The 27,271-nt window shown below is 41.1% G+C and overlaps 1 protein-coding gene across 4 annotated transcripts in view; it reads right to left on the reverse strand.

Moving 5' to 3' along the window:
* Nucleotides 1–7,395: 7,395 nt before the first annotated feature.
* The window catches only part of LOC143027052 (STING ER exit protein), a 31,009-nt gene continuing 11,133 nt past the window's right edge, over nt 7,396–27,271 (reverse strand). For 2 of the 4 annotated variants that reach the window (XM_076187943.1, XM_076187941.1), the window contains exons 2-4: nt 14,498–14,715; nt 12,441–12,599; nt 7,396–7,750 (exon numbers count right to left, since the gene is read on the reverse strand). In XM_076187943.1, coding sequence (XP_076044058.1) covers nt 7,604–7,750; nt 12,441–12,599; nt 14,498–14,715 — 524 coding nt within the window. In that variant the 3' untranslated portion in view covers nt 7,396–7,603. Of the gene's footprint in view, nt 7,751–12,440; nt 12,600–14,497; nt 14,716–19,963; nt 20,091–27,039; nt 27,133–27,271 lie in introns of those variants that run through there. The other 2 variants (XM_076187940.1, XM_076187942.1) reach the window with 2 other exon arrangements.

Raw genomic sequence — 27,271 nt, forward strand, 5'->3', positions numbered from 1 at the left:
TGATAGCAGTAGAGACCTAAAATTAGAAATGGAGAGAGTGAGTGGTTTGAGTTAAAAGTAGGATTTCGCCAGGGATGTGTCATTTCACCATGGGTGTTCAATATGTACATGGATGGGGTGGTGCAGGAAGTGCATGGAGATGGTTAAAGAAAATGGAGAAAAATGGGAGATGAGCCAGTTGTTTGATGACAACACTGCATTTGTAACAGGATCAGAGGAGGGATTAAGGGAGTTAGTGATGGAGTTTGTGAAGGTGTGTGAGGAGGAAGTTGAAGCTATGTGTGGGTAAAAGTAAGGTGATGAGGTGTACAGAGGGAGAGAATGGCAGCAAATTAGAACTGAGTAGTAGGGAAGAGAGGCTGGAGAAAGTGGATTACTTTAGATACTTTGGGGTGCATGTGGTGGGAAAGTGAATGGAGGTGGAAGTAGAATGTAGAATGAGAGAAGCAAGTAAATGCCTTAGGGCATGAAAAAGTGTAATGAGAAATAGACATTTGGGAATGGATGCAAAGAGGGTGATTGTGCTGACAGTATTGCATGCAGCAGAAACATGGAACATAAGAGAGGAAGTTTAAATGTGTTTAAGATGAATGTTTGTTGAGGAAGGAAGGGAGAGGACAGAAGATAGGGGTGAATGGAGAATGGTTGTATATGGATGATGTTGTGATGCATGAGGTGGGGATGGGGGGTGAGGTAATATGTGCGAGAAAAATATGACACAGCCTGGAGGGATTTCTCCCCATCTTCTCCTTTTCTGCATGAAGGGATGGAGAGGGGGGGGGGGTTGCCAATTTAATGAAGTAGCCTTGCTGTGGATGTGCTGTGTCTTGCGACATTGTCTCTGACCCAGGGCAGTGGACAAGATGCAGGAATGACCCGTCATCCAGTAGGTGCCAAGATAAGAGAGAGGGTGGAGGGGAGTGGAGTGTTTTTAGGGATGGAATGGGTGGGAATGGTTTTTATGCCTTTTTCTTTTTGGCTTCCTCCCTTGTAAGGGGGAAAAAAGCCTTTTGTATATGTATGTATGTAAGATGAAATGCCTGTGGAGTATGTTAGTAGGCCTGTGGAGTGTGTTACTAGGCTGAACAGAATGAGGAAGGAGGTAAGGAGGAGAGCAGGAGTGGAAAAGGCATTGGGAGGAGTTGATGAAAGAGTATTTTGATGGTTTGGACACATGGAAAGAATGAGTTAAGAAAGACTAGTAAAAGAGGTGTGGAAGGCAAAGGTGGATGAAGTGAACAGGAGGAGGTGACTGAGGATGAGAGGGATGGATGGGGTAAAAGGGGCATTGAGAAAGAGGGGGATGTCTGTTGAGGAAGAAAGGGAGAAGATAGGGATGAGTGGAGAATGGTTATGTATGGATGATGGTGTGATGCATGGAAGGGAGTGGGTGGGGGATGGGGAGGGGTTAGAGAGTATGTGTGAATGATATTTTGATGCAGCCCAAAGGGATTTCTCCCAGTTTTCTCATTTTCTACTTGAGAGGATGGAGAGGAGGGGTTGCCGATGAAATGAAGTGGCCTTGCTGTGGATACGCTGTGTCTTGCTGCATTGCTTCTGACCCAGGGCAATGGGTGAGAAGTAGGGATGACTGTCATCCAGGAAGAGCCAAGAAAAGAGAGTTATGGTGAATGGGAGTGGAGTATGTGGGGATGAAATGGGTGGGAGGGGAATTATGCCATTTGACTTTGGCTACCTCCCTTGTAAGGGGGAAAAAGCTGTTGGTATATGTATGTATGTATAAGGTTAAACCATTTATGGATGTGAGGCTCTCCTGTGGAAGCGTTTTGTCTTGCTGTAGTGTGACAATGGACACAGATGACCCTTCATCCATGAGGTGCTAAGATAGGAGGGAAAATAAATGGGTGTATGTTTGACTTGGCTAACCTCCACATATGGGGGAAAAAGCCTTTTGATATGTGTATGTACATACATACCTGTACCAAAAGGCCCTTTCCCCCATATAAAGGAGGGGCCATTCATTCAAGGCATGTCCCATCTTTCACCCATTTAATTTCCCTGTTATGAGGATGTGTATGTATGTGTATATATATATATATATATATATATATATAATATATATATATATATATATAATTTATCTATTTTGGGGGGGGGAGGGAATATAGTGGATTTGGTGGAGAGGCATTGTGGAATGTATTATGGATGAATGATATAGGGAGAGATCCACTGAGGGTAGTACAAAGCATTTTAATGAGTTGTAGGGCATGAGGAAGGAGCAGAAGGAAGATGTTATACTGGAATAGTCTAAGGGAAGTGTTCCACTGGACTGGAGGAGTGCATGTATAGTTCCACAATATAAGGGAAAAGGGGACAAATGTGATTAGTAGATTAAGAGGGGTCAGTCTTTTAAGTGCAGTTAGTAAGACATTGTGGGAGGCTGTTAATTGAGAGGATTAGGAGGGGAACAGGGTATGAGGAGAGCAGTGTATAGATCAAGTTTTTGGCACGGAGTAAGGATGCTTTTTGGGCTTTTATGGATTTGGAGGTGTATGACTAGGTTAACAAAAAGGCATAATGGGATGTTTAGCAGATATATGGGATATGGGGAAGTCTGTTGGAGGAGATTATAAATTTACAGGATTAGGAGAGCTTATGTAAGGGTTCATAATGGAAAGGATGAGTGATTTGAAGTGAAGGTGAGGCTGTGCCAAGAGTTGTGTTATGTCATCATGGTTATTCAATGTGTAAATGGATGGAGTGGAGAGGGTGTTAGGCAGAGATTTTGAGCTACTAAGTGAAGTGGGAGGTTGTTTGTGGATGATACCGGACATGTAACTGAATCATGAAATAAACTGAAGCAGTGGCAGTGTTTGGGAGGGTATATGAGAGGGGGAAGCTGAAAGTAAATGTGGGCAAGAGTAAAATAATGAAATGTATAAGGGGTGAGGATGGCAGTGGGTTGGAGAAGAGTTGAAAGGATGAAAGGCTGGAGGAGATGGAGACCTTAAAGTGTTTATGGTCACATTTGGTAGGGAATAGAGGGATAAAGGTGAATTATAGTGTTATGGAAACAGGTAAATATCTGGAGGGAATGAAAAATGTCATGAGAAAAAGGTATTTGGGTATTAACGCAAAGAAAAGACCATATGAGGGAGTGATTGTGCCCACAGCACTGTACGTAGCAGAGACAAGGAACTTTAGATGGCAGAGAGGAAGAGCCTAAACATGTTTGAGAAGCAGTAGGGTGGGGATTACGTGGTTGGATAGTGAAAACTGAGGTAAAGAGTGAAGGTGGAAAGGGTACTGATAGACAGGGTTAGATAGATGGGGTAGACTGCTGGGGTGGTTTGGGCATGCAGAAAGAATGAGTAAGGAGAAACTAACAAAAAGGAGTGTGGGAAAGCAGAAGCAGATGGAGGGAACTTGTGACGAGGACCAAGAATGAGGTGGATGAATGGGAGAGAGATGTCTGTAGGGGAAGGAAAGGAAAGGGCAAAAGGTAGGTGGAATGGTTGTAAATGAATAAAGAAATGGTGTGGCCTGAAAGAATTTCTCGTTTTCTAATTTGTATATAGCAAGTGGATGAGGGAGGGTGGGTTACCATTAAATGAGTCAGTGGGGCTATACCAGATTTGGTGGTCAGGCCCTGCTGTGGAGGTGCTGTGTCTTACTGCATTGCCTCTGATCTGAGCAAGTGTAATGGGGAAACAGAAATGTCATCATCCATGGTGAGCTAGGATGGGAAGGGATGTCAAATGGGTTCCTTGGATGGGTGTAGGTTGGGTGTATGCTTCTATTTGGCCACTCTAAAGGGGGTAAGGGTATTTTGGTTTCTTGGTTTCTGGATGCATGTAGTAGAGCATATGTAGGGGTCAAGAATGGGGGGGTTGAATGGTTTAATGTGAATGTGGGGCATGTCAGGGTTATGCAAGATCACCATGGTTGTTCAACTTCAGTATGGATAGGGTAGTGATGGTGGTAAATGTGAGACTACTAGGTAGGGGGTTTGGCGTTGGTGGTTTGAGGTTGAGGGAAAGGGAGGTGGCTCTGTTGTTGGTTGTGGGTGCTTTTGGCTGGTTCAAAGAAGGGTTGAAGCATTTGGTGACTTAGGTTTTAGGATGTGTAGGGAGAGAGTTGAGAGTGGATGTGGGCAAAAGTGGAGTGATGAGATACATAAGGAGTGATGATGGTGGCAGGTTGAATATGAGCATGGGTGAGAAACTGGAGGAGGTGGAAGATTGTGAATGGGGGAGTAAATTATGGAGTGGAGGAAGCAATATATGCCTGACTGTTGTTAGAAGTGGGTGTTTGGTGATGAGTGGAAAGAGAAGGTTGTATGAAGAAGCTATTGTGCCTGTGATGCATGTGGAATAGACTTGGAACATAAGGTAGTGGGAGGGAAGAATAGTGTTTTTGAGATAAGTGCTACATAATTATTGTATGTGTTGCAACAGTGGATAGAGTAAGAAATGTGGAGGTAAGGCAGAGAATGGGAACGGAGAAAACTGTCAAATAGGGTAGATCAAGTTGTACGTAGGTAGGCTGGGCATATGGAAAGAGTGAATAAGGAAAGATAAGGAAAAGGTGTGGAAAGGGAAAGTGTATGAAGGGAACTTAGAGAAAGACCAAGAATAGGATGGAGAGGTGGCCTTGGATGCACAAGGAACATCTAGGGAGTAGGGTAGGAAAAGCATGAAAGATATTGTAAGTGTTACAAGCAGAGGAGTTACTATACAATGAAATGATGGGAGTAAACCATCTCTGGCTGTTAGGGTAGCCCTTTTGTAGAAGCACAGTGTTTTGCTGCATTGCCTTCCAATGAGTAATGTATGGGATGGGAATCACCCTTCATCCACAAGGTGTTGAGATGGGAGATGTGTTGAATGGGTTTCAATGTGTATGAAGAGAGTGTGTGCTTCTACTCGCCTACCTCCCCTAATAAGAGGAGTGGCCAAGCCAAAACACACACCCACTTCATACACATTAAAACCCATTCTACACATCTCCCACCCCAGTATCTTGTGGATGAAGGGTTATCCCCATCTCCTACCATATGACTTGTTTGGAAAGCAATGCAGCAAAACACCATCCTTCCACTTCCACTCTCAAGTTTCCATCTTTGATCTAACATATTGAACTGCTGCCTTTCCACCCCCTGTTCTCTGCCTTACCTTTGCACTTTATCCATTGTTGTAACAACTTACACATATATAATTGCAGTTGGTTTGGGGATTGACTAAAGTAATTAGTGATATAATTTGGAGAGATGTAAGAGTAGGATGCTACAAGAAATGATGGTGGTCATGGGTTAAAGGCGAGTTTAAAGGGTGAGAGGGAAGCAAGTAAATGTCTAGAGGTAATGAAAAGTGTCATGAAAATTAGGTGTCTGGGAATGAATGCAGAAGACTGTATAAGGGAATGGTTGTGCCCATGGTACTGCAAGTAGACTTAGAATTTGAAGGCAGAAAGGAAGAGCCTAAATGTGTATGACATGAAATGTTTTAAGAAGTATGGTGTGGGTTACAAGGAGATATGTGGAGGCAAGGTGGATAAGGTTGATCAAAGAATACTGGGATGGTTTGGGCATAAGGAAAGAATGAATGCAGAGTATAGCAGAGAGCAGTAAATTTCCTATTATCTCCCACTGCCAGTTAAAGTCTTAGTCTTTACATTCAATAACTCCCAAAAATATTTAATCCATCTTCTTATTGACATGCCCCCTTTCATTCTTTTCACTTCCTTCTAAAACATCTTTTTATTCTTCTCAAAATTCTCCATCAAACATCTACTCACATATGCTGTCTTCATGGCATCCCTCACCTTTTATTTATTTCTTATTTATTCTGTACCTCTCACATGCTTCCACATTTCTTCTTTGCAACTGTTCTTCATATACTTGCTTCTTTTCTGCCACCGCTACCCTCACTTTTTGCTGCCTCTCCCATTTCTTTCCATCCTTCTCATCATACATACTATCTTTGTGCACTTTAGTACTTCCTCCTCCAAACATATTCACTCTTACTCTGGTTGTGTTTATCTTTTATCCTTCACAACATTCCATGTCTTGGCTTTGCTCAGTATTCTTTCTCCTCAAGTTGTTCACCTTTGGTACCTCTGCCTCCCTTCTACACATAATCTTTTCAACTTATATTTTCTCTTCCATCAGATACTGACTTGGAAATCCATTACCCTCTCCTGTTAACATATTTATATAACTATCATTTGGGAATGGATGCGAAGAGGAGACTGTATGAAGGAGTGATTGTGCCAACAGCACTGTATGGGGCAGAAACGTGGAACATAAGAGAAGAAGAGAGAAGGAGTTTGAATGTGTTTGAGATGAGGTGTCTGAGAAGTATGGTGGGGGTTACTAGGCTAGATAGAGTGAGAAATGAGGAGGTGAGGAGGAGAACAGGGGTGAAAAAGGATTTGGGAGAGAGGGTTGATGAAAGAATATTAGGATGGTTTGGACACATGGAAAGAATGAGTGAAGAAAGACTAGTAAAAGAGGTATGGAAGGCAGATGTGGAGGGAGTGAACATGAGGGGACGTCCTAGGATGAGGTGGATGGATGGGGTGAAGGGGGCTTTGGGGAAGAGGGGAATGTCTGTTGAGGAAGGAAGGGAGAGGACGGAAGACAGAGGTGAGTGGAGAATGGTTGTATATGGATGATGTTGTGACTGCATGGGGAGAAATGGGCGGGGGGGTGGGGGGTGGGGGGGGGTAGTGTGTGTGAGTGAGTTTTGACGCAGCCCGAAGGGATTTCTCCCCGTCCTCTCCTTATATGCAAGGGGGGACGGAGAGGGGGGGTCGCCGATTAAATGAAGCGGCCTTGCTGTGGATGTGCTGTGTCCTGCGACACTGCTTCTGACCCAGGGCGGTGGGCAGGGTGCAGGGATGACCCGTCATCCAGGAGGTGCTCAGATGAGAGGAAGGGTGGGAGGGGTGTGGAGTGTATTTAGGGATGAAATGGGTGGGAGTGTTTTTATGCCTTTCCCTTTTTGGCTACCTCCCTTGGAAGGGGGAAAAAGCCTTGGTATATGTATGTATGTATGTATCAATGTACCAAAAGATTTATTTCCCCCTTATAAGGGAGGTAGCCAACAAAGATATGCCCCCACCCTCCATCCATCCCCGAGTCATTTTTTCCCTTCCAAAATATCTTGGCTCCTTGTGGATGAAGGAGCATTCCTGCTGCCTACCCACTACCTGGGTCAGAAGCAATGCTTAGTAATCTAAGGACACAAAATAATCTTTTTCAAGAAATTCATTTATTTGAATATATGAACATATATATACATTATAAACTAGCATATATCAATATTTGTACATACACTTATTCATATGTATACACCTAAAGGCCTTAATTGGGTGACCATATTAGGGCATATCTCCATCCTACAACCATCCCATACAATATATATATGTATACACACACACACACATATACATACAAATACTAAAAGGCCCTTTCACCCTTATAAGGGGCAATTGGCTCAGTCAAGGCATGCAACCATACTTCATTCACCCCAAACCCATTTGTTGTCCCCACTATCTCAGCTTCTTTGTAGACGAAGGGTCATAAAATGACAAATACAAATATACAGAATTTATATATTTGTCATTATTATACACATAACTACTGATTTAATAATGTTCCTCTGGCAGGTTTCTTGAATTCATTTTCAACTGGTTGCTGTTCACCTTTGCGCTTATTCATCCCCTTACGCTCCAACTGCTTCTCAATGATGCGTGCATTATTGGCATAAGAGTCTGCAACTTCTCTCTGTGGACAAAGGCAAAGAAAAATGAGTACCAAATAATCAAACCTATGTATAAAGTCGTGTATGTATAAACCTGTGAATAAAAAATATAAAGGTGGGTAAAAGTAAGGTGATGAGATGTACAAGGGAAGAGGATGGCAGCAAATTGGAAATATTAAGGCAGAGAGACTGGAGGAAGTGGATACCTCTAGATACTAGGATGCAAATGTGGTGGGACAGGGAGAAATGGAGGTGGAGGTATAATGTAGGTTGAGTGAAGCAAGTAAATACCTTGGGGGATTAAAAAGTGTAATGAGGAATAGATATTTACATAAGAATATAAGAATGAAGGAGACTGCAAGAGACCATAAGGCCTAAACTATGCAGTTCCATGTCTATTACCACCTGTCATCCCCCCCATAAAGTTGCCTAACCATTTCTTAAAACAACTGATAGTTTCAGCACTCGCTACATGGTTACTAAGCCTATTCCATTCATTGACCACCCTAGTAAACCAATTCTTTCCTATTTCCTTCTTAAATCTAAAAATTGTCCAACTTAAATTCATTACTGCGAGTCCTACCCTGTTGTCTTAATATGATGACTTTGCATCACCCTTATTTAAACCTTTGATCCACTTGAACACCTCTATTTGATCACCCCGCACTCTGTGTCTTTCCAGAGAGTGTAAGTTAAGGTGCCTAAGCCTCTCTTTGTAAGGTAAATTTCTGAGTCCATGTATCATTTTGGTCATTCTCTTCTATACTGATTCTTGTGAACTGATGTCCATTCTATAAGACTGCATAGTCAAGGATGGGTCTAACTAATGCTAGAGTTTGATAATTATCTCTGCACTTCTATTTGTAACCATCCTAGCAATGAAACCTAATGCTCTGTTAGCTTTATTCCTGGCGGTAATGCATTGGTTCCTGGATTTAAGATCAGGACTCAATAGAACTCCTAAGTCTCTCTCTCAGGCGGTTTTCTCTTAACGTGTTATCTAAGCTATATCTGTTTTCGAGGTTGTGTAGCCCTATATTTAAGATGCTGCACTTTGAGATATTGAAGTCCATTTGCCATTTCCAACCATGTGAATAATTTGTTAAGATCATCCTGCAGAATCTTGGCATTGTCTCCTGACCTAATTAGGCATCCTATTTTAGTGGCATCCCCAAACTTACTAACGTCACTATTGATCCCATTGTCCAAATTGTTTATGTACATAAAGAACAATAAGTGACCCAAAACTGAGCCCTGGGGAACTCTACTTGAAACACTCCCCCATTTGGATTTTACACCATTTATGGTGACCTGCTGTTTTCTGTCACTGATCCAAGCTCTAATCCATTCTAATACTTTTCCTTCTATGCCATGGGCTTTGATTTTTAGTTTCTGGTGGAGCACCTTGTCGAATGCTTTGCTAAAGTCAAGGTAAATAACATTGTAACTATCATTGTTATCTGACGCCTTATATGTATATTGGTGTCAAAAGATAAAAGATTAGTCACACATGATTACCCTTGGAGAAACCATGCTGTGAGTCACATACATACATATACCAAGGCTTTTTCCCCCTTACAAGGGAGGTAGCCAAAAAAGGAAAAGGCATAAAATCATTCCCACCCATTCCATCCCTGAATACACTCCACACCCCTCCACCCTCCCTCTTATCTTAGCACCTCCTGGATGACGGGTCATCCCTGCAACTAGTCCACTGCCCTGGGTCAGAAGCAGTGTCGCATGACACAGCACATCCACAGCAAGGCCGCTTCGTTAAATCGGTGACCCCCTCTCTCCGTCCCCCCATGCATAAAAGGAGAAGACTGGGAGGAACCCCCTCGAGCTGCGTCAAATTTTGCTCACACATACTACCTGACCCCCCATCCCCCCACCCATTCCACCTCATGCATCACAACATCATCCATATACAACAATTCTCCATTCACCCGTCATCTGTCCTCTCCCGTCCTTCCTCAACAGATATTCCCCTCTTCCCCAAAGCCCCCTTCACCACCATCCATCCACCTCATCCTAGGACATCCCCTCATGTTCACTCCCTTCACATCTGCCTTCCATACCTCTTTTACTAGTCTTTCTTCACTCATTCTTTCCATGTGTCCAAACCATCCCAATACTCTTCCATCTCCCAACTCCCTTTCCACCCCCGTTCTTCTCCTCACCTCCTCATTTCTCACTCTATCTAGCCTAGTAACCCCCATCATACTTTTCAGACACCTCATCTCAAACGCATTCAAACTCCTTCTCTCTTCCTCTCTTATGTTCCATGTTTCTGCCCCATACAGTGCTGTTGGCACAATCACTCCTTCATACAGTCTCCTCTTAGCATCCATTCCCAAATGTCTATTCCTCATTACACTCTTCAATCCACCAAGGCATTTACTCGCTTCTCTCAATCTACATTCTACCTCCACCTTCTGCCACAAGCGCAGTGTCGTCAGCAAACAACAGCATCTCCAATCCCTGACCCACTACCCTTGCATTTACCTCTCGCACTACCCCATCCATGTATAAGTTGAACAGCCAGGGCGACATAACGCATCCTTGACGAAGTCCCACCTTTACCTCAAACCACTCACTCTCTCCATTTCTAATCCTGACACAAGCTCTACTACTCTCATAAAAACTCTTGACAGCTCCTAGAAGCTTTCCTCCTATCCCATATATCTGCATAACCTCCAAGTACCTTTCTGTCTACCCTATCGTAAGCCTTTTCCAGATCTATAAAAGCCCAAAAAACATCCTTCCCCTTTCCTATAGCTTTCTCACATATTTGTCTTACCACAAAGATCTGATCTACACAACCTCTACCCGTCCTAAATCCACACTGTTCCTCACCAATTACTCCCTCTGTTCCTCTCCTAATCCTCTCAATCAAGATCCTCCCATAAGCCTTCCCAACTACACTTAACAGGCTAATCCCTCTGAAACTACTACATTCACACTTGTCCCCTTTTCCCTTGTAAAGTGGAACTATACAGGCACTCCTCCAGTCCTCCGGCACTCTACCCTCTCTCCAGCAAACATTAAATAACCTCACCAGCCAGTCCACCATCACTGTACTTCCTTTTTTTAGACATTCTGCATGGCATCCATCCAGACCAGGTGCCTTACCTGCTTTCATCATCTTAACAACTGCCTTCACTTGAGTCACAAATTAAATTATTTCAATGTGATCTCCAAGTCTATCAACTATTATGGATTCAAGCATTTTACCTAAAACTCATGTCAAACTGATTGAGCTGTAGTTGCATATAGACGATTTATCTCCCTTTTTGAAAACGGGAACATGCCTGCACCCCAAACAATAGGCACAAAACCAGTGTCTACCAACTTATTAAATATTTCTGTTAACTGGTTGCAGATTTCAAATTTACACTCTTTAAGCACCCTCAGAAATATTTCGTCTGGACCTGGGGATTTTGTAACTTTAAGTCTTTCAATCTGTTTGACTACTTTCTTCATCACCACTGAAAATTGGATTGCAGTAAGGTACCTTATCTAACCTCTCCTTAATAAACATCAAGAGAAAATATTTTGCCTCACTCATTTTTTTCTCCTCAAATTCTATCGTGACATTTTCATTGTTTTTAATTGGGCCTATCCTTCCCTTATTTTTTGTTCTGTAGCAATGAAAGAAACCCTTTGGGTTGGATCTAGCTTGTCCAGCAACCTTTAACTTCATAGTTATGGTTTGCTGTGCACGTGTTCTTTTTAACCAGCCTAGCCATATCATTATATCTGGATCTAAGGCATGTTTCCCCTTTTTTTTTATTCTTGTGTAAAGTCCTTTCATTCAGATCTCATATTTTTGCCTGTCCATCACCCATTTGGGCGTATTACTATTCTTCCGTATTGACTTATGGGGAATAAATTTAATTTGTGCATTTAGAAGTAAAGCTGTTAGGTTCCTGTACATTTCATCAAAATCACTGACTGGGCTTATGACCTTGTGCTTGTAAGTGACCTGATCCAAGGTATGTATATTACCCTCTGTATACGGACTGACCCTGTATCTTACCCCGTCACAGCCCCCAGGGCCAGTCTCGTAGTGACCAAATGTCTTAAATACCTTCTCATCAAAATTGGCTCTCCTGAAGTTCGGTACTAGAAATGGATGCTAAGAGGAGGTTGGATTTTATGAAGGGATGATTGTGCCGACAGTACAGTATGAGGCAGAAACATGGAACATATGAGTTTAAATGTGTTCGAGATGAAATGCCTGAGAAGTGTCATCTCCTCAAGTTCACTCCCCCCACCCTCCGCCTTCCACACCTATTTTACTAATCTTTCATCACTCATTCTTTCCATGTGTCTAAACCATCCCAATAATCTTTCATTAGCCTTATCTGCCATCTCCTTTTCCACTTCCGCTGTCTTCACCTTGTTTCTCACTATCTAACCTTGTAACCCCTACCATACTTCTCAGACATTTCATCTTAAACACATTTAAACTTTTCCTCTCTGTCTCTCTTAAATTCCAAGTTTCTGCCTCATACAATACTATTGGTACAATCATCTCTTCATACAATCTCCTCTTTGCATCAATTCCCAGTTGCTTATTCCTCATAACACTTTTTATACACACATAAAATCTTGGCATTCTTAAATTTACATGAATGCACACACAATACAAGAATATATCTAAATATATAAAAATCTGTCTACTACAACCTAACACAGACTACAACTTACCGCTTCAATTTCATCTTCCTCCTCATCAATAGTGGAGACTGTGACAGATGAAAATTTACCCATATTCTTGGTATGCCTTGTGATCATAACTCGACTGGCTGGCTGTGGCTCTGTCACCTGCTTGGTCATCTTGATGCCTTCACTCTTCACTACAGCACCCTGGTAATCAGTAAGTTTCCATTACATCCAATACTATTATGAATAAATTTAGGAACTTTCTTGTAGCAGACTCACAGTCCCCAGGAAGCAGGCTCTCAACCACTTATTCAATGATCTGAATTCCAGTCCCACTCAGGGCTGAAAATTTCAGCACCACTGCACTGCAAGCTGGCACTCCAATTCTGGTGGGCAAGGAGTTGGGTGTGTATGTGTAAGGTCACAGCATTACCCAAAGATCAGGCCATATATGAGCTCTTGAGTTCTCATCCAGAAGGGTAATAGCTGTCGATCACAAGTCCAACATGTGATAGAAGACCATGGTCTCCCATCAGATTGGCTCATAAGTCAATCAATGACCAGATCTTGTACTGTTGTCTGAAGTGATTGAGAAGGACAGTGTAATATCAGTTGATCTGTGTCTTGGACAGTATAATATATCTGTTGATCCGTGTCTTTTAAGTGGTGGTTGTATCTTGGACATTTGACATCTGTTGCAAAGGTGTTTGTGTTTGTACTATTTTAATGCTGGATAGTGACCTAATGGTGACCTAAACAGTACCAGTGTCACTTTTCCCTGTCTTGGGAGTGATTTCTCAGCGAGATTGATTCCTGAGAGAGTTTAGTGAATTAGGGGATTTGGTGTTATGTTAAGGAGTGCTTGTTTGGTGATGTGTATGTGCCTCTGTGTGGATATATTTTAGGGTGCTGGGGGAAGGTTATAAATATTTACATAAAATGCTACTCTTCATCATGATGAATGGGGAGTATATGCCAGGGGGTGGATGTTACTTCACTCACATGCCAATGCCATTCCCACAGATTCTCTGAGCAAGCCACTGTACAGCCACCCTTCCCATTACAACGAGTTCTTAATAGAATCTCTCAATTTGCCCCACCCATGAAATCTGTGAACATCCCCTGTCTTCTCCACAGTACCTGACAACTAATCTCCACCCAAAGCTTATTACTTTTAACTTTTATCATTCTTCCTTAAATCTCTCCTTTACAAAGGATTACAAGGGAGGAGCATGCTGACAGGAGACCTTTTGGTCCATAACTAGGTCGGATGCAAAGAAATTATAATGATAAATAAAAATGATAATAATATAAATAATAATACATAAAATAAGTAAATAAATGCATACGTATGGTTAAATAATAAACAGGTAAATAGTAAATAATAATAAATGAAAATCAAGCAAATAATAATAGACAAATAATAACAAACAAATAATATAAAATAAATGGCAGGCATTACAACATCTTGCTTAGGTGTTTATCTGAACGAATCTTAAAGCTTCGAACTGAACTACATTGCACTGCCTCTGCAGGAAGTTTATTCCATTCATTAACTACAAGGTTTGCGAAGTTGTTTCTACCCACTTCCAAATTAAATCTATTCCATGACAATTTGAGACCATTATTTCTTATTGGATTCTCATTCAGCTTAGACATGACACTGCCCCCAAGGATAAAAGTGCCAATTATCACCTACATAATGCTAATATCTGTACAGCCGGAGTTGCTCTTCATGAATTATACCAATAGCAAGCTTTGACCAAGTCATTCCATCATTACCATGATTCTCCAAAGGCAGATAATTCCTATGGAACTTATACCAGGCCTTTATACACAGCAAACTCATCTATGAATGTAAGGTCTACTCCTTTGCAACACCACAGCCCTTAGAACATACATGCTCCCTTGGCCTATGGGTGCATAAGGTGCCTTTTGCAGTACACCACTAAAAAACTTTTATGTATCATGTCAAACCTCTCACTCACTTCTTTCTCAAATAATTCACAATTCATATGGATCACCTGAAGCAAACCTTTTTACAGTGAATCTTTTTACAATGAAAGAAACAGACTAAAACACTATACATGTGGTGATCTTACCTTGACAATAAATGTAACATTTGATCCAAGACTGTGTTGGTAGAAGAGGAGCAGGTTGCACTTCTTGCACTTCATCCTGTGTTGCTTTTCAATTCCCTCATTCCGACGCAAGAATATGGTTTCATCTGGATCGTACATCAACCGATGAGCATGCCGACTGCCATCAATGACTCTTGCTCCATCACGTTTTCTCAAAGGCAATTTCTCTAATGGGCAATCTGAAATCAATAAACACAAGTTTGATGTTCTATGACATTGTAAAGCCTATAGCAACAGCATCTTCCCAGGTGACAATTACTGCAGGAATGAATTCAAAGTACTGCTCAATATAGGTCTGTAGCCTGTGTTTTATGTGAGATGCTGTTGGCCATGGGTGTAGTGCTGCTGAAGATCACTGGAGCAGTGCTCTGGCACCTTTAGTTTGTTGCTGAAGTTGATATATAATATCTGACCTATATGGGTTAATGACTGCATATGACATGCAGTTCATATTTTACAGATATCAGTGACTTACCCACAGACACAATCACTCAGCATTCTTTCATAAATGAAGAGTTTTGACACACATTTATAATTTCTATTATCTACATTCTGTTACCCATCTTGAATCTCTCCAAGGTTTTAAGTGCTGGTGTGTATGCTTGCATGTATGTACAATGCTCAACAAAAGAAGTGCCTGACCCCCTCCACCCACAAAAAAGAAATGTAAATCAATTAAAACAAAGGTAATTATTTAACAATACATTTAATAGTTGGTAGGGAGAAGGAGGCCTTTTCTCTTTTTTACCATCTGAAAATGTCTTGGTAGAATAGGGCAAGGTTTTCAAGGTGCTGGGTGTTCAGATTGTCACACAATTCTTGGATGGCTGCCTGCAGTTTGGGTACAGAGCTATGTCCTTCCCCTGGAGGTCACTCTTGATGAGGTACCCGATTTTCTATTGGGTTTAAATTAAGACTATTGCCCAGAACATCCTTTACAATAAGTTCCCTGGTAGTTATTAGCCACTGACGCACAGAATTTGTAGTGTAAGCGGAGGCACTCTACTCCTGGACCAAGTGGGCCTCTGTGCAGTTGAAAGCCTCTGGTAGGTAGTCACACAATAGCTTCAGATAACTGTTCTTATTAACTTTCTTGATAGGCACTTCTTTTGTCAAGCACTGTGTATATACAGTACTACCTCTCATTAACGGACGTTAATTAGCTATGTTTTTGGTGTTTTTGGTGCGTGCAATCACTATGCCACCCAAAAACCACTCCAAATCAACGGATTATTCACATCAACAGACACCGTCACCCCCTTTTAGTCTGTTAATGAGAGGTAGTACTGTATATATATATATATATATCTTTTTTCTTTGCAGACGACACTAAGTTGTTAAGGAAAGTAAAAACCGTAACGTATTGCAAATCACTACAGGAAGACCTGAATAAGGTTTGGAAGTGGAGTCAGAAATGGGAAGTGGACACATTAAGAAGTGTAGCATAATGGAGTTTGGAAAAAGTAAAAATAGAATATCAGGACAATATAAAATTGGAACTAAGGGGGTAAAGAAAGTGGGATCTGAAAAAGATCCGGGAGTAATTATCTCAAATGACTTGTTCTCTGATAAACAAATAAACAAAATTGCTGGAGAATCCTATAACTTGCTAAGATCAATAATAGTGGCATTTACATATTTGGACGAAGAAATTATTAAAAACATATTAGTCACACTGATAAGGCCTAGATTACAATATGCAGTGACATTGTGGTCACCCAGTACAAAAAAGAATATAGAGAAAAGTTAAAAAATCCAGTGAGCAGCCACAAAAATGGCTCTTGCACTTTCAAATTTGTCATACGAGGAGAGACTGGCTAAATTGGAGTTACCGACTTTTGAGTACAGAATAGAGAGAGGCGACCTACTGACCATCTATAGAATCATGAAGGGTGCAGAAATGCTTGATAGAGAGGACTTGTTAAATTGAGAAAAGAGAAACACAAGAGGACATGGAAAGAAACTCAAAAAACATAGTTATAGAAAAGATCCGAAAAAAAAGTGCAAAAATCATTCATGAATTTAAGAGCAAACTACACTCATTATCCGAGTTACGACCTAGATCGGTTCCGACCAACCGGTCGCAAGTCGAAATGGTCGTAACTCGGACCGTATACATTCGAGGTGTATACTCAAGGACATATGATGCAGAGCATAAATCCAGCTCAAATATTTCGTTTGTGGCCTCATTGTAGAACATTCTCAGTGTATGCAAAATATCCAATACACTTTGTTATACTAAATAATAAATTAATAATAAGATTAATAGGATAGGGTAAAGAAAGAAAATATATTACACAGGATTCTTATTAGAGACCGAAAATACAAATTAACACAAAGATACAAAATATAAAAAATAGAAAATATGCATGTAAAAAACAAAAAAATTAAAATCCACTTTTTGGTTGCACGTCATCTACACTTTCTTCGTGCGTACGGTCGAGGGAAAGATCAGGCAGTAGGTCTGGCGAGGCACCATGGGGGATCCGTTGGTATCCGCTGGTCAAGGCATAATTAATAAAAAGAGGTTGAAGTAATAAAGGCTTAATAACATTTAAAATAATTCCCTCAAATGTACATGAAAACAAGAACAAGATTCGCTTCTATGCACTGGGCTCAATCGTCGCCTCCCATGCGAAAATGTTCGGTCTCTCTTCGTAAGAAAAGAACGATAACACTGGGGAACACTCATTTTGTTGCATTTAAAAAAAGACTTTTCTATAGTCAACTTGAGTGTGCTGATTTCAAATCTGAAGTCGGATTTTGTCTGCAAGCTACAGATTTTATGCAATTTGACATTTTTATTTATTTTTAAAATTTTCGTTATTATAGGAAATTGCAATATCAGCCACAATTCTTTTGTTCACTTGAATCTTAAAACAGTATGAAAGCCATTTCTGTACATTTATTAAGGCAAAAGAAACAGAACATTAACAGAACATCTATCCCAAAGTTAGATTAGCATCCTTCAGAACATCACCACAGCTGATGGAAGCTTATCAATTTCTTTGTGTATTTTTTTCAGGCAGGAATTTGCGTTTGTAACTTTTGCGTTTGTACATTTTCATTGGGCAATTTCGTTTAATGCTCCAGCAGTAGTCAGCCATCATACTTTTGTCCAGCGCCCTTGGTAGCGTTCTTCCATGATCTTTAGGTCTTGGTGGAATCGTTCTCCTTGTTCGTCACTCACAGCCCCCAGGTTGTCAGGGAACTGATCAAGGTGGCTGTTCAAAAAATGAAGCTTGATGCTCATGTTGCACCCGAGATCACGAAAAGCGAGGAGCATTCTGTTCACAAGTTCACTGTAGTTCTCCGCCTTATTGTTTCCAAGGAAAAGTTCTGAACGACTGCCACAAAGGATAACCATGCTGCCCTTTCTAAAGCGGTCATCTTAGCAACAAACTGATCATCACGAATTAAGGGTTCGAATCTGTGGGCCATCAAACATGCCTGCTTTGATCTTCTCAAATGATAACTCTGGTAAAGCTGTGATGATGTGTTGGAAACATTCAATCTTCGGTTTCCAGTGCCTTGACAAATTGTTTCATCAAAACCTAATTTGATGTGAAGAGGAGGAAAGATGATCTTATCTCTGTTTACAATTGGGTCTTGTATGATATTTGGCATGCCTGCTTCAAGGGTGTCACGAATAGGCCAGTCCTTCTGGACCCAATGTCTGTCTCGTGCTCGGCTGTCCCACATACAGAGGAAACATGGAAACTTGGTGAAACCTTTCTGTTGTCCAAGAAGAAAGTTGACCATCTTTAAGTCTACACAAATTATCCAATTGTGCTCATGATACTTTAATAAGTCCATGACCATTCTCATATCATCATAGTCTTCCCGCAGATGCACTGAGTGACGACAGGTACTGCTCCATAAAACATTGCCATTATGTAAAAGAACACACTTTAGACTGCGTTTTGAACTGTCTAAAAAGAGTCTCCATTCAGCAGGACTATAGTAAGGTACACCCAGTTCTTTGAGAAGCCCTGGGATGTCATGGCAGTAAACAAACTGTCTGTCTTTTGAAAAAGAAAGGTCATAAAAAGCTGGTCACGCTTTTCTGAAATATGATACTTTAACAGTGATCAACAAGATTTCTGCCTGCCTTGTAATCTTGATGCCAAAAGCTCTGCTGCTTTCTTTGAAAGAACTAAATCCCGCACTAAATCATTCAGTTCAGCCTGGGGAAGAGGCTTAGGGATGGGGAAAGGTTCAGTGTCTGAAGAACAGTCCTCCGATTGTGAACACTTTTCTGACAATTCACTGTCACAACTGTCTTGCTGGCTTGTATCATGTCCAATGTCTTTATCGTCCAATGAAGGCAAGCCTTTGAAAACTGGAACAGGTACTTCTTCAGAGTGCAGAACAGGCCGAATAGCTGAGGGAATGTTCGGATACGTAATCTTATGTCGGGGTTTTCTTCCCAACACCCGTTGTGTTTACCATGCAGAAATAACAGTCAGTTACATGGTTGGTGGGTTCGCGTCAAATCATTGGAACTCCAAAAGGCAGACCTTTGCGTTTTCCTTTGGTCCAGTCTCGAAGCATTTCCTCACAATTGTGGCACACAACATGAGGAGCCCATTGCTTGTCTTGATCACCAAGATGAACTTCAAAATATGCCTTGTAGGCACGCTTGACGAACGAGGATATGTTACGTCTCTGACGATTGAGTGTGTAGCATCCACATATGTAGCAGAAGGCATCAGGCTTGTTTCTGCAATGATGTCTCATTCTGGAAGCCATGTTTGAACTGAAACAAAAGAAGAATGATCAAAATATTAGAAGCTATCTATATATATGGACGTTAAAATCCTTTTACATGGTTTATGCAAGTTCACATATGTACAATTTCATTAACCTCAAATTGCATACAAACTAGAGCTTGTAGAGAAAAACTAATTTCAGATTTGAAATCAGCGCCTAAAACTCTTTCAAAATCCATTAAAATATCCAATGCAACTCAAAGTTACTGAAAAAGTGTTCCCCTGTGTAATCATAGCATAACGTTATTTCATCAAATAAATATTTTATGCATGGAATAGTACAGTGAGATATGTTGTCTTATTGAATATAAGATATTATACTTTAGAACTCCAGGAATATCATAGACTTGGGTTAAAGCTATTTGTATCCATGTTTGTACACTACAGCTTTCGACTTTCGACCAATAGAGAACTCGAACCAGAATGAAAAGTACGAATGCAGGACTACTGTAAACCGACTCTCTGTCTTGGCTTTCGGGGAAGCGTGTATCACCGATCTGGCAAAACTGCCCTTTCTGACCATTCCCACCTGCCCTGATTATCAGTGGGAACTGGGAATCGAAATACGGTATAATATCAATTCCAGTAAAATTATGGTATATGGTAGACATCGTATGGTGGATGGAAGACACACATTAAATTATGGTAGAAATACCATAATTATGGCAGACAGCGCAACCTTGGTGAGATGCTGTGCTGTGCTGCCGTAACTGTCGTACGGGATGCTGGACGCCACGTGCAAATGTACAATAAACCAGTAAACTCATAATATGTGCATGTAGGCATCTGCTGAATGTGGTCGTAAGTACGGGTGGACGTAAGTCGCACAGGTCGTAACTCGGATAGTGAGTGTAGTCACTGCGAGATACAAAGGCAGGACACCACAAGCGTAGCTCCCCTTCCTGTAAAATACAACTAGGTAAATACACACACACATATGCTGTGTCTGGTATTGCTTCTGACCTGGGCAGTGAACAAAGGACAGGGATGACCCTTCATCCAAAAGGAGCTAAGATAAAAGGGAAATGGTTGACAGACGGGAGTGGAATGGGTATTTACCTAACTAGTGTACAGGAAAGGAGCTTGTTGGGTACTGTCTCCTATTCTTTAATTTTCTAACATACATAGACTCAAATTCATGTGTGGTTCCAATTTAATCTATATTTTTGATTTACAATAATCATACTGTATTTAGATTTAGGGTGGGAGGAAATAGAAGGAAGGGTAGTGAATGGTGGGATGAGGAAGCAAAGAAGGCTGTAGAAGAAAAACAGGCTTTCATAGATTGGCTACAAATTAGGATGAGGGAATCGTATGAGAGATACAAAGTAAAGAGAAGGGAGGTCAAGCATAAGATAAAGGAGGCAAAGAGGAGAGCAGATGTGAAATGGGGTATGAGTATGACAGAAAATTTTGAAAGTAATAAAAAGATTTTTGGAAAGAAATTAAAAGAGGAAGAGGAGGCGAATTAAGTAGAGAAGAAAAGGTAAAAGGTGCAGATGGAGAGATGATAATGGAAGAGAAGGCAGGGAGAGGAAGGTGGGCAAAGCATTTTTAGGAGTTGCTAAATGTTAAGGAGGATAGGGAGGGAAAGGTAGTTGCAGTGGGAAGCGCCAAGAAAATGAGTGATGAGTGAGGAAAATGGAGGAGAACTAGGGAAAGATGAAGTGAAAGCAGCTGTTAAGATGATGAGAACAGGTAAGGCACCTGGGTTGGATGGATGCCATGCAGAATGTCTGAAGAAAGGAGGTACAGTTATGGTGGACTGGCTGGTGAGGTTATTTAATATTTGTTTAAGAGTGTTTAGAGTGCCAGAGGACTGGGGAGTGCCTGTATGGTTCCACTTTACAAGGGAAAGGGGGACAAGTGTGAGTGTAGTAGTTTCAGAGGGATCAGCTTGAGTGTAGTTGGGAAGGCTTATGGGAGGGTCTTGATTGAGAGGATTAGGAGAGGAACAGAGGGAGTAATTGGTGAGGAACAATGTGGTTTTAGGACAGGTAGGAGCTGTGTAGATCAGATTTTTGTGGTAAGACAGATATGTGAGAAAGCTATAGGAAAAGGTAAGAATGTTTTTTGGGCTTTCATGGATTTAGAAAAGGCTTACGACAGGATAGACAGGAAGGCACTATGGGAGGTATTGCAGATATATGGGATAGGAGGAAAGCTGTTAAGAGAAGTCAAAAGTTTTTACGAGAGTAATAGAGCTTGAGTTAGGATTAGAAATGGAGAGAGTGAATGGTTTGAGGTAAAGTTGGGACTTCATCGGGGATGTGTTATTTCGGCCTGGCTGTTCAATCTATACATGGATGGGGTGGTGCGAGAGGTGAATGCAAGGGTGGTGGGTCAGGGGTTGGAGATGGTTGGGGAGGCTGGAGAGGAGTGGGAGATAGGCCAGTTGTTGTTTGCTGATGACACTGCACTTGTGGCAGGATCAGGGGAGGGATTGAGGGAGTTGGTGGCGGGGTTTGAGGTGCATGAAAGAAGGAAGCTGAAGATAAATGTGGAGAGAAGTGGGGTGGTGGGATGTGTGTGTGTGTGTGGGGGGAAGAGTGGCAGTGGGCTGGAAGTGAGTATTAAGGGAGAGAGACTGGAGGAAGTGGATAGTTTTAGATACTTGGGTGTAAATGTATCAGGAAAGGGAGGAGTGGGGTGGAGGTTGAATGTAGATTGAGAGAAGCAAGTGAATGTCTTGGATTAAAAAGTGTAATGAGAGGTAGACATTTGGGAGTGGATGCTGGGAGGAGGTTGTATGAAGGAGTGATTGTAATGACAGCACTGTGCGGGGCGGGGGCATGGAACATAAGAGAGGAGGAGAGAAGGAGTTTGAATGTGTTTGAGATGGGGTGTCTGAGAGATGTGATGGGGGTTGCTGGGCTGGATGGAGGGCGGAGGTGGGGAGGGATTAGTAAGGGAGGTGTGGAGGGCGGAGGTGGTAAGAGTGAATATGGGGGGGGGCATCCTGGGATGAGAGGGGCATTATGAAGGGGAGGAGTGTCTGTTGAGGAAGGATGGGAGGGGACAGGGTATGGGGGTGAGTGGGGAAGGGTTGTGTATGGATGGTGCTGTGGTGCATGGGGGATGGGGGTTGAGAAAGTGTGTATGAGAAATAAATTGACGCAGCCCGAACGGGTTTCTCCCCCTCCCCAAATAGATAAAATGAAATAAATGAAATCAGAGAAGAAACTAGACAAGAATTTATAACATATACAGCTTGTTAAGAAACTAACAAACAAAATGTAACATAACAGGAAAAAGAACTATGCCAACAATTAAAGACAAAACAAAACTAATGAAGAATAAGAAAACAGAAAAAAAGACATAAATACAATTTGTAGAAAGACAAATAATAAACAAATATGGTGACCTAAGAAAAACATCAAAAACTCAAGACTGAATCCACCCCTACCAATGATTGAGTTGGAACATTACCATAATCAAAACAGCAATGCAATATCATTATTTAACACTTCTCCAAGACAAGTTTCAAACTAACAACTCTTGAAAATAGGAAAATAATTAGATACAGAAAATCAAACTGTGCTGTTATTGCACTCCCCTCTTTATGTCTTAGGTTGGTGTCTACAGGTAGACTCAAAAGAGAGCTGCAAACATTACGTAAAGTGTATATAATAGTATTTTCAGCCTACTGGGTTTTGGTGTTTGGCAAATGAGACTCTTTATCTCCTTGTATTTTCTATCATCTTATCAGATATATGCAAGTTGATCATATTTTTTTTAGCACGTTTTATTATTTGAGTAGAGTGTGTGTATATGGGAGTGCTTGACTTATATTTTGATAGACCTTTCTGATGACTTTCTGCTTTACTTTAGATTCAACTGATCACTGAACTCTCTCCTGTTTGTTAGCTTCAACAAAACCTATGTAGAGGTAAAACTCCTTCTCTAGGATTGGGCTTAGTTGTCCTTAACACTGATGATTGGCCATCTACACTTCCTTGTATATTATTTTGACCAAAGCCATAAGGACCTGAAAAGTATCTGCCATGCCCACCTGAAACATCAGGCCCTTTGCTGAGTTGAGCCTCTACATTTGAGGTCACCAGGGTCATGCCATAATTCAGTCTCCATGATAAAAACCTGCAGCAAAGTACCTACCCCCCCCCCACACACACATAATTTAATGATCATATATATTGGGTTTTGCTCATCTTGGGTAGAGGTCCACACGTGTGTGATGCTAGCATAAAGTGGTGATGACTATCATCATCAAAACACATCACCACACTGTGTCTTGTTGCATTGCTTTTGACCTGGACAGTGGGCAGGCGACAGGGATGACCCTTCATCCACAAGGAGCTAAGATACGTGGGAAACAAGGGGTGGTGGATGGAAGTGGAATGGGTGCATGCCTTGGGTGGCTACCTCTCTTATAAAGGGGGAAAAGTCCCTTGGTCTATAGATACAGAAAACTTCTCTATAATAAATCTCAAACTCACAACTCAAGAAAACAGGAAAATAATTAAAGATATATGAAAAATCAAACTTGACCTAGATGCCACCTCTCCCTTCTCAAATAAAAGATGTGGAAGGGGGAAATAAATAAATTCAAAACTTTCTAAGTTAAAAGCTCATATGGTATCTCAAACATCCACCTAAAATACCTCAAGTCAAATGCAATAAAAGCTTAACTAATACTTTCAACCATTCCTAGATGTACATACAATAAATTTTCATAAATCTGGAAAAGAGTCTACATAATATCAATATCAAAACCAAACAAATCACCTGAAAGCCCAGCATCCAACAGATTAATCTCACTTCTACCCACCATATCTAAGCTGATGGAAAGATTAATAGCAGAAAAAAACATAACTAACCTACCCATCTCTCCAAAAAAACATGGATTCAAGGAGTGCCAGCAAACTTTTCACAAACATCACACAAAAAGTGCTGGAGATGATTCAAGAAATCACCACAAGAAAGAAGAGCTATATTAGCAACAGAGATAAACAAGACATTTGATTAATTTCCTAGACACAATCTATCTAAAAAGATCAGAGACAGATATCCACAATAGCTACAAGAAATGGCTAACAAACATCTTAACTGGCAAACAGTGGTTATATATATATATATATATATATAATATGTATATATATATATATAATATGTATATGTATATATATATATATATATATATATATATGTGTAAATAAATAAAATAAAACACTATATAATGAAGTTCCCAAAAAATTATAGTCTCGCCTATGCTATTCAACCACCTCTTCATAAACTGTCCCTGGTGACTTTTTATTTGGGGAGAGAGACAGACAGACAAGGAGGGAAAGGTTTCCATATACAGTTTGCGAGGCAGGAAGTAAATGCATAACTTCCTGATTCAAGCTACTGAGCTATCACAAAGAATGCAAAAATGAGAATGATGACATTTCCCCAATATAATGCAATTCCTAAGTCAGGTTAGATTATAATTATTACCACCTTAAATTAAATTTTTCCCATTTTCTTGGCATTCTGAAAACAACATTGGTGCAAGATCTGTTTACCTTAGTGAAAGTAAGACACAAGAGAGATTAAAGCTCATAAGGGGTGCCTCTTCTCAACTGCCTTACAGTCTCAAACTGGGCATATCAATTTTTAAATATATCTAAACTTGTACTAGTAATCATATTTTCAGTGAGGCTGTTCCACTTATTAAGTACCCTTAAATTAAAAAACTTATTCCTCTTTACTGTTTGGTGGCATGGTTTCATTGACTTGAGGCTGACCTCTTGTTTCTGGGTGGCACTCTGTTAACCATATTCTTCACCTCCAACTTTATCCACAACTTTCAAGATTTTGAACATTTCTACCATATCTCCTTGGGTTCTTCGTTCTTCAAGTATGGTGAGTCTCAGTCTAGCTAATCTCTCCTCATATAAACAGTTTTTCAGTTCTGGGACTAGTTTATTAGCCCTCCTTCTTTGTCACCGCTCATATATGCCATGGAGACCATGCTTGTACACAATACTCATTGCCTTATATAGGGACATCATCATATCCACATCAAGACACGTCATAGTCTTTTTTTATAAGCCCCAGCATTGAGTTAGCTTTTGCTGGAGCTTTAGCTACTGGTCTCGAGGGCATGAGATCACTAGTAATGATTAATTCTAAGATATTGTTCTTCTTGTATTACCTCCAATACTTTATGTCCCAATTAGTACTCACATCCTGGGTTGTATACATTTAATGAGGAGGGTGAAGAGCCTGTATTTACCTAGTTGTATTTTGCGGGAAGGGAAGCTATGCTCATGGTGTCTCACCTTTGTATCTCACAGTGTCTAGTTTGCTTTGAAACTCATGAATGGTTTTTGCGCATACTATTTCATTGTCCAGTTTGTTCCAAGTGTCCACTAGTCTATGTGGAAAACTTTTTCTTCAGTTCTCTTCTGTAGCTATGTTTTTTTATTTTCTTTCCATGTCCTCTTGTGTTTAACTTGACCCAGTTTAGTAAATCCTCTATATCGACTATCTCTGTGCCTTTCATGATTCTGTAGATGGTCAGTAGGTCACCTCTCCCTCTTCTTTGCTCCAGCTAGGATATATATGACTGTGACCATAACCATCATCTTAGCCCTATATGATTAGACTGCTGGGGCAGGTAACAGTCACTGCTGGAAATCAGAGAGAAGTGTGGGATTCAAACTCACAATTAAGAAGTACATACATACATACATACATATACCAAGGCTTTTTCCCCCTTACAAGGGGGGTAGCCAAAAAGAAAAAGGCATAAAATCATTCCCACCCATTCCATCCCTCAATACACTCCACACCCCTCCACCCTCCCTCTTATCTTAGCACCTCCTGCACTCCCCTGGGTCAGAAGCAGTGTCGCAAGACACAGCACATCCACAGCAAGGCCGCTTCATTAAATCGGCGACCCCCCCTCTCCGTCCCCCCATTGCATAAAATGAGAGGACGGGGAGAAATCCCTTCGGGCTGCGTCAAATTTTGCTCACACATACTACCTCACCCCCCATCCACCCGCCCATTCCACCTCATGCAATCACAACATCATCCATATACAACCATTCTCCATTCACCCTGTCTTCTGTCCTCTCCCGTCCTTCCTCAACAGACATTCCCCTCTTCCCCAAAGCCCCCTTCACCCCATCCATCCACCTCATCCTAGGACGTCCCTTCATGTTCACTCCCTCCACATCTGCCTTCCACACCTCTTTTACTAGTCTTTCTTCACTCATTCTTTCCATGTGTCCAAACCATCCTAATATTCTTTCATCAACCCTATCTCCCAGCTCCTTTTCCACCCCCGTTCTCCTCCTCACCTCCTCATTTCTCACTCTATCTAGCCTAGTAACCCCCATCATACTTCTCAGACACCTCATCTCAAACACATTCAAACTCCTTCTCTTCTTCTCTTATGTTCCATGTTTCTGCCCCATACAGTGCTGTTGGCACAATCACTCCTTCATACAGTCTCCTCTTAGCATCCATTCCCAAATGTCTATTCCTCATTACACTCTTTAATCCACCAAGGCATTTACTTGCTTCTCTCAATCTACATTCTACCTCCACTTTCACTCCACCTTTCCCTGCCACATTTGCACCCAAGTATCTAAAACTATCCACTTCCTCCAGTTGCTCTCCCTTAATGCTCACTTCCAGTCTACTGCCACTTTCACCCCTTGTACATCTCATCACCTTACTTTTACCCACATTTATCTTTAGCTTTCTTCTATCACATACTCTCCCAAACTCTGCCACCAACTTCCTCAATCCCTCCTCCGATCCTGCCACAAGCGCAGTGTCGTCCGCAAACAACAGCTGACTCACCTCCCACTGGAAAAAAAATTGTTAAAAGCAATACAATTATGACATCTTGAATGTTGGCAACCTTGGAGATGCCATGTTTTTTGTGGAAAATAAAATAACAGAAGTCTAATAAATTGGTCAACTTTAGTTTAACCTAACCCCCTAT

Source organism: Oratosquilla oratoria, chromosome 7 (assembly GCF_046742065.1).
Source record: "Oratosquilla oratoria isolate Oo_2021 chromosome 7, ASM4674206v1, whole genome shotgun sequence".
NCBI lineage: Eukaryota > Metazoa > Arthropoda > Malacostraca > Stomatopoda > Squillidae > Oratosquilla > Oratosquilla oratoria.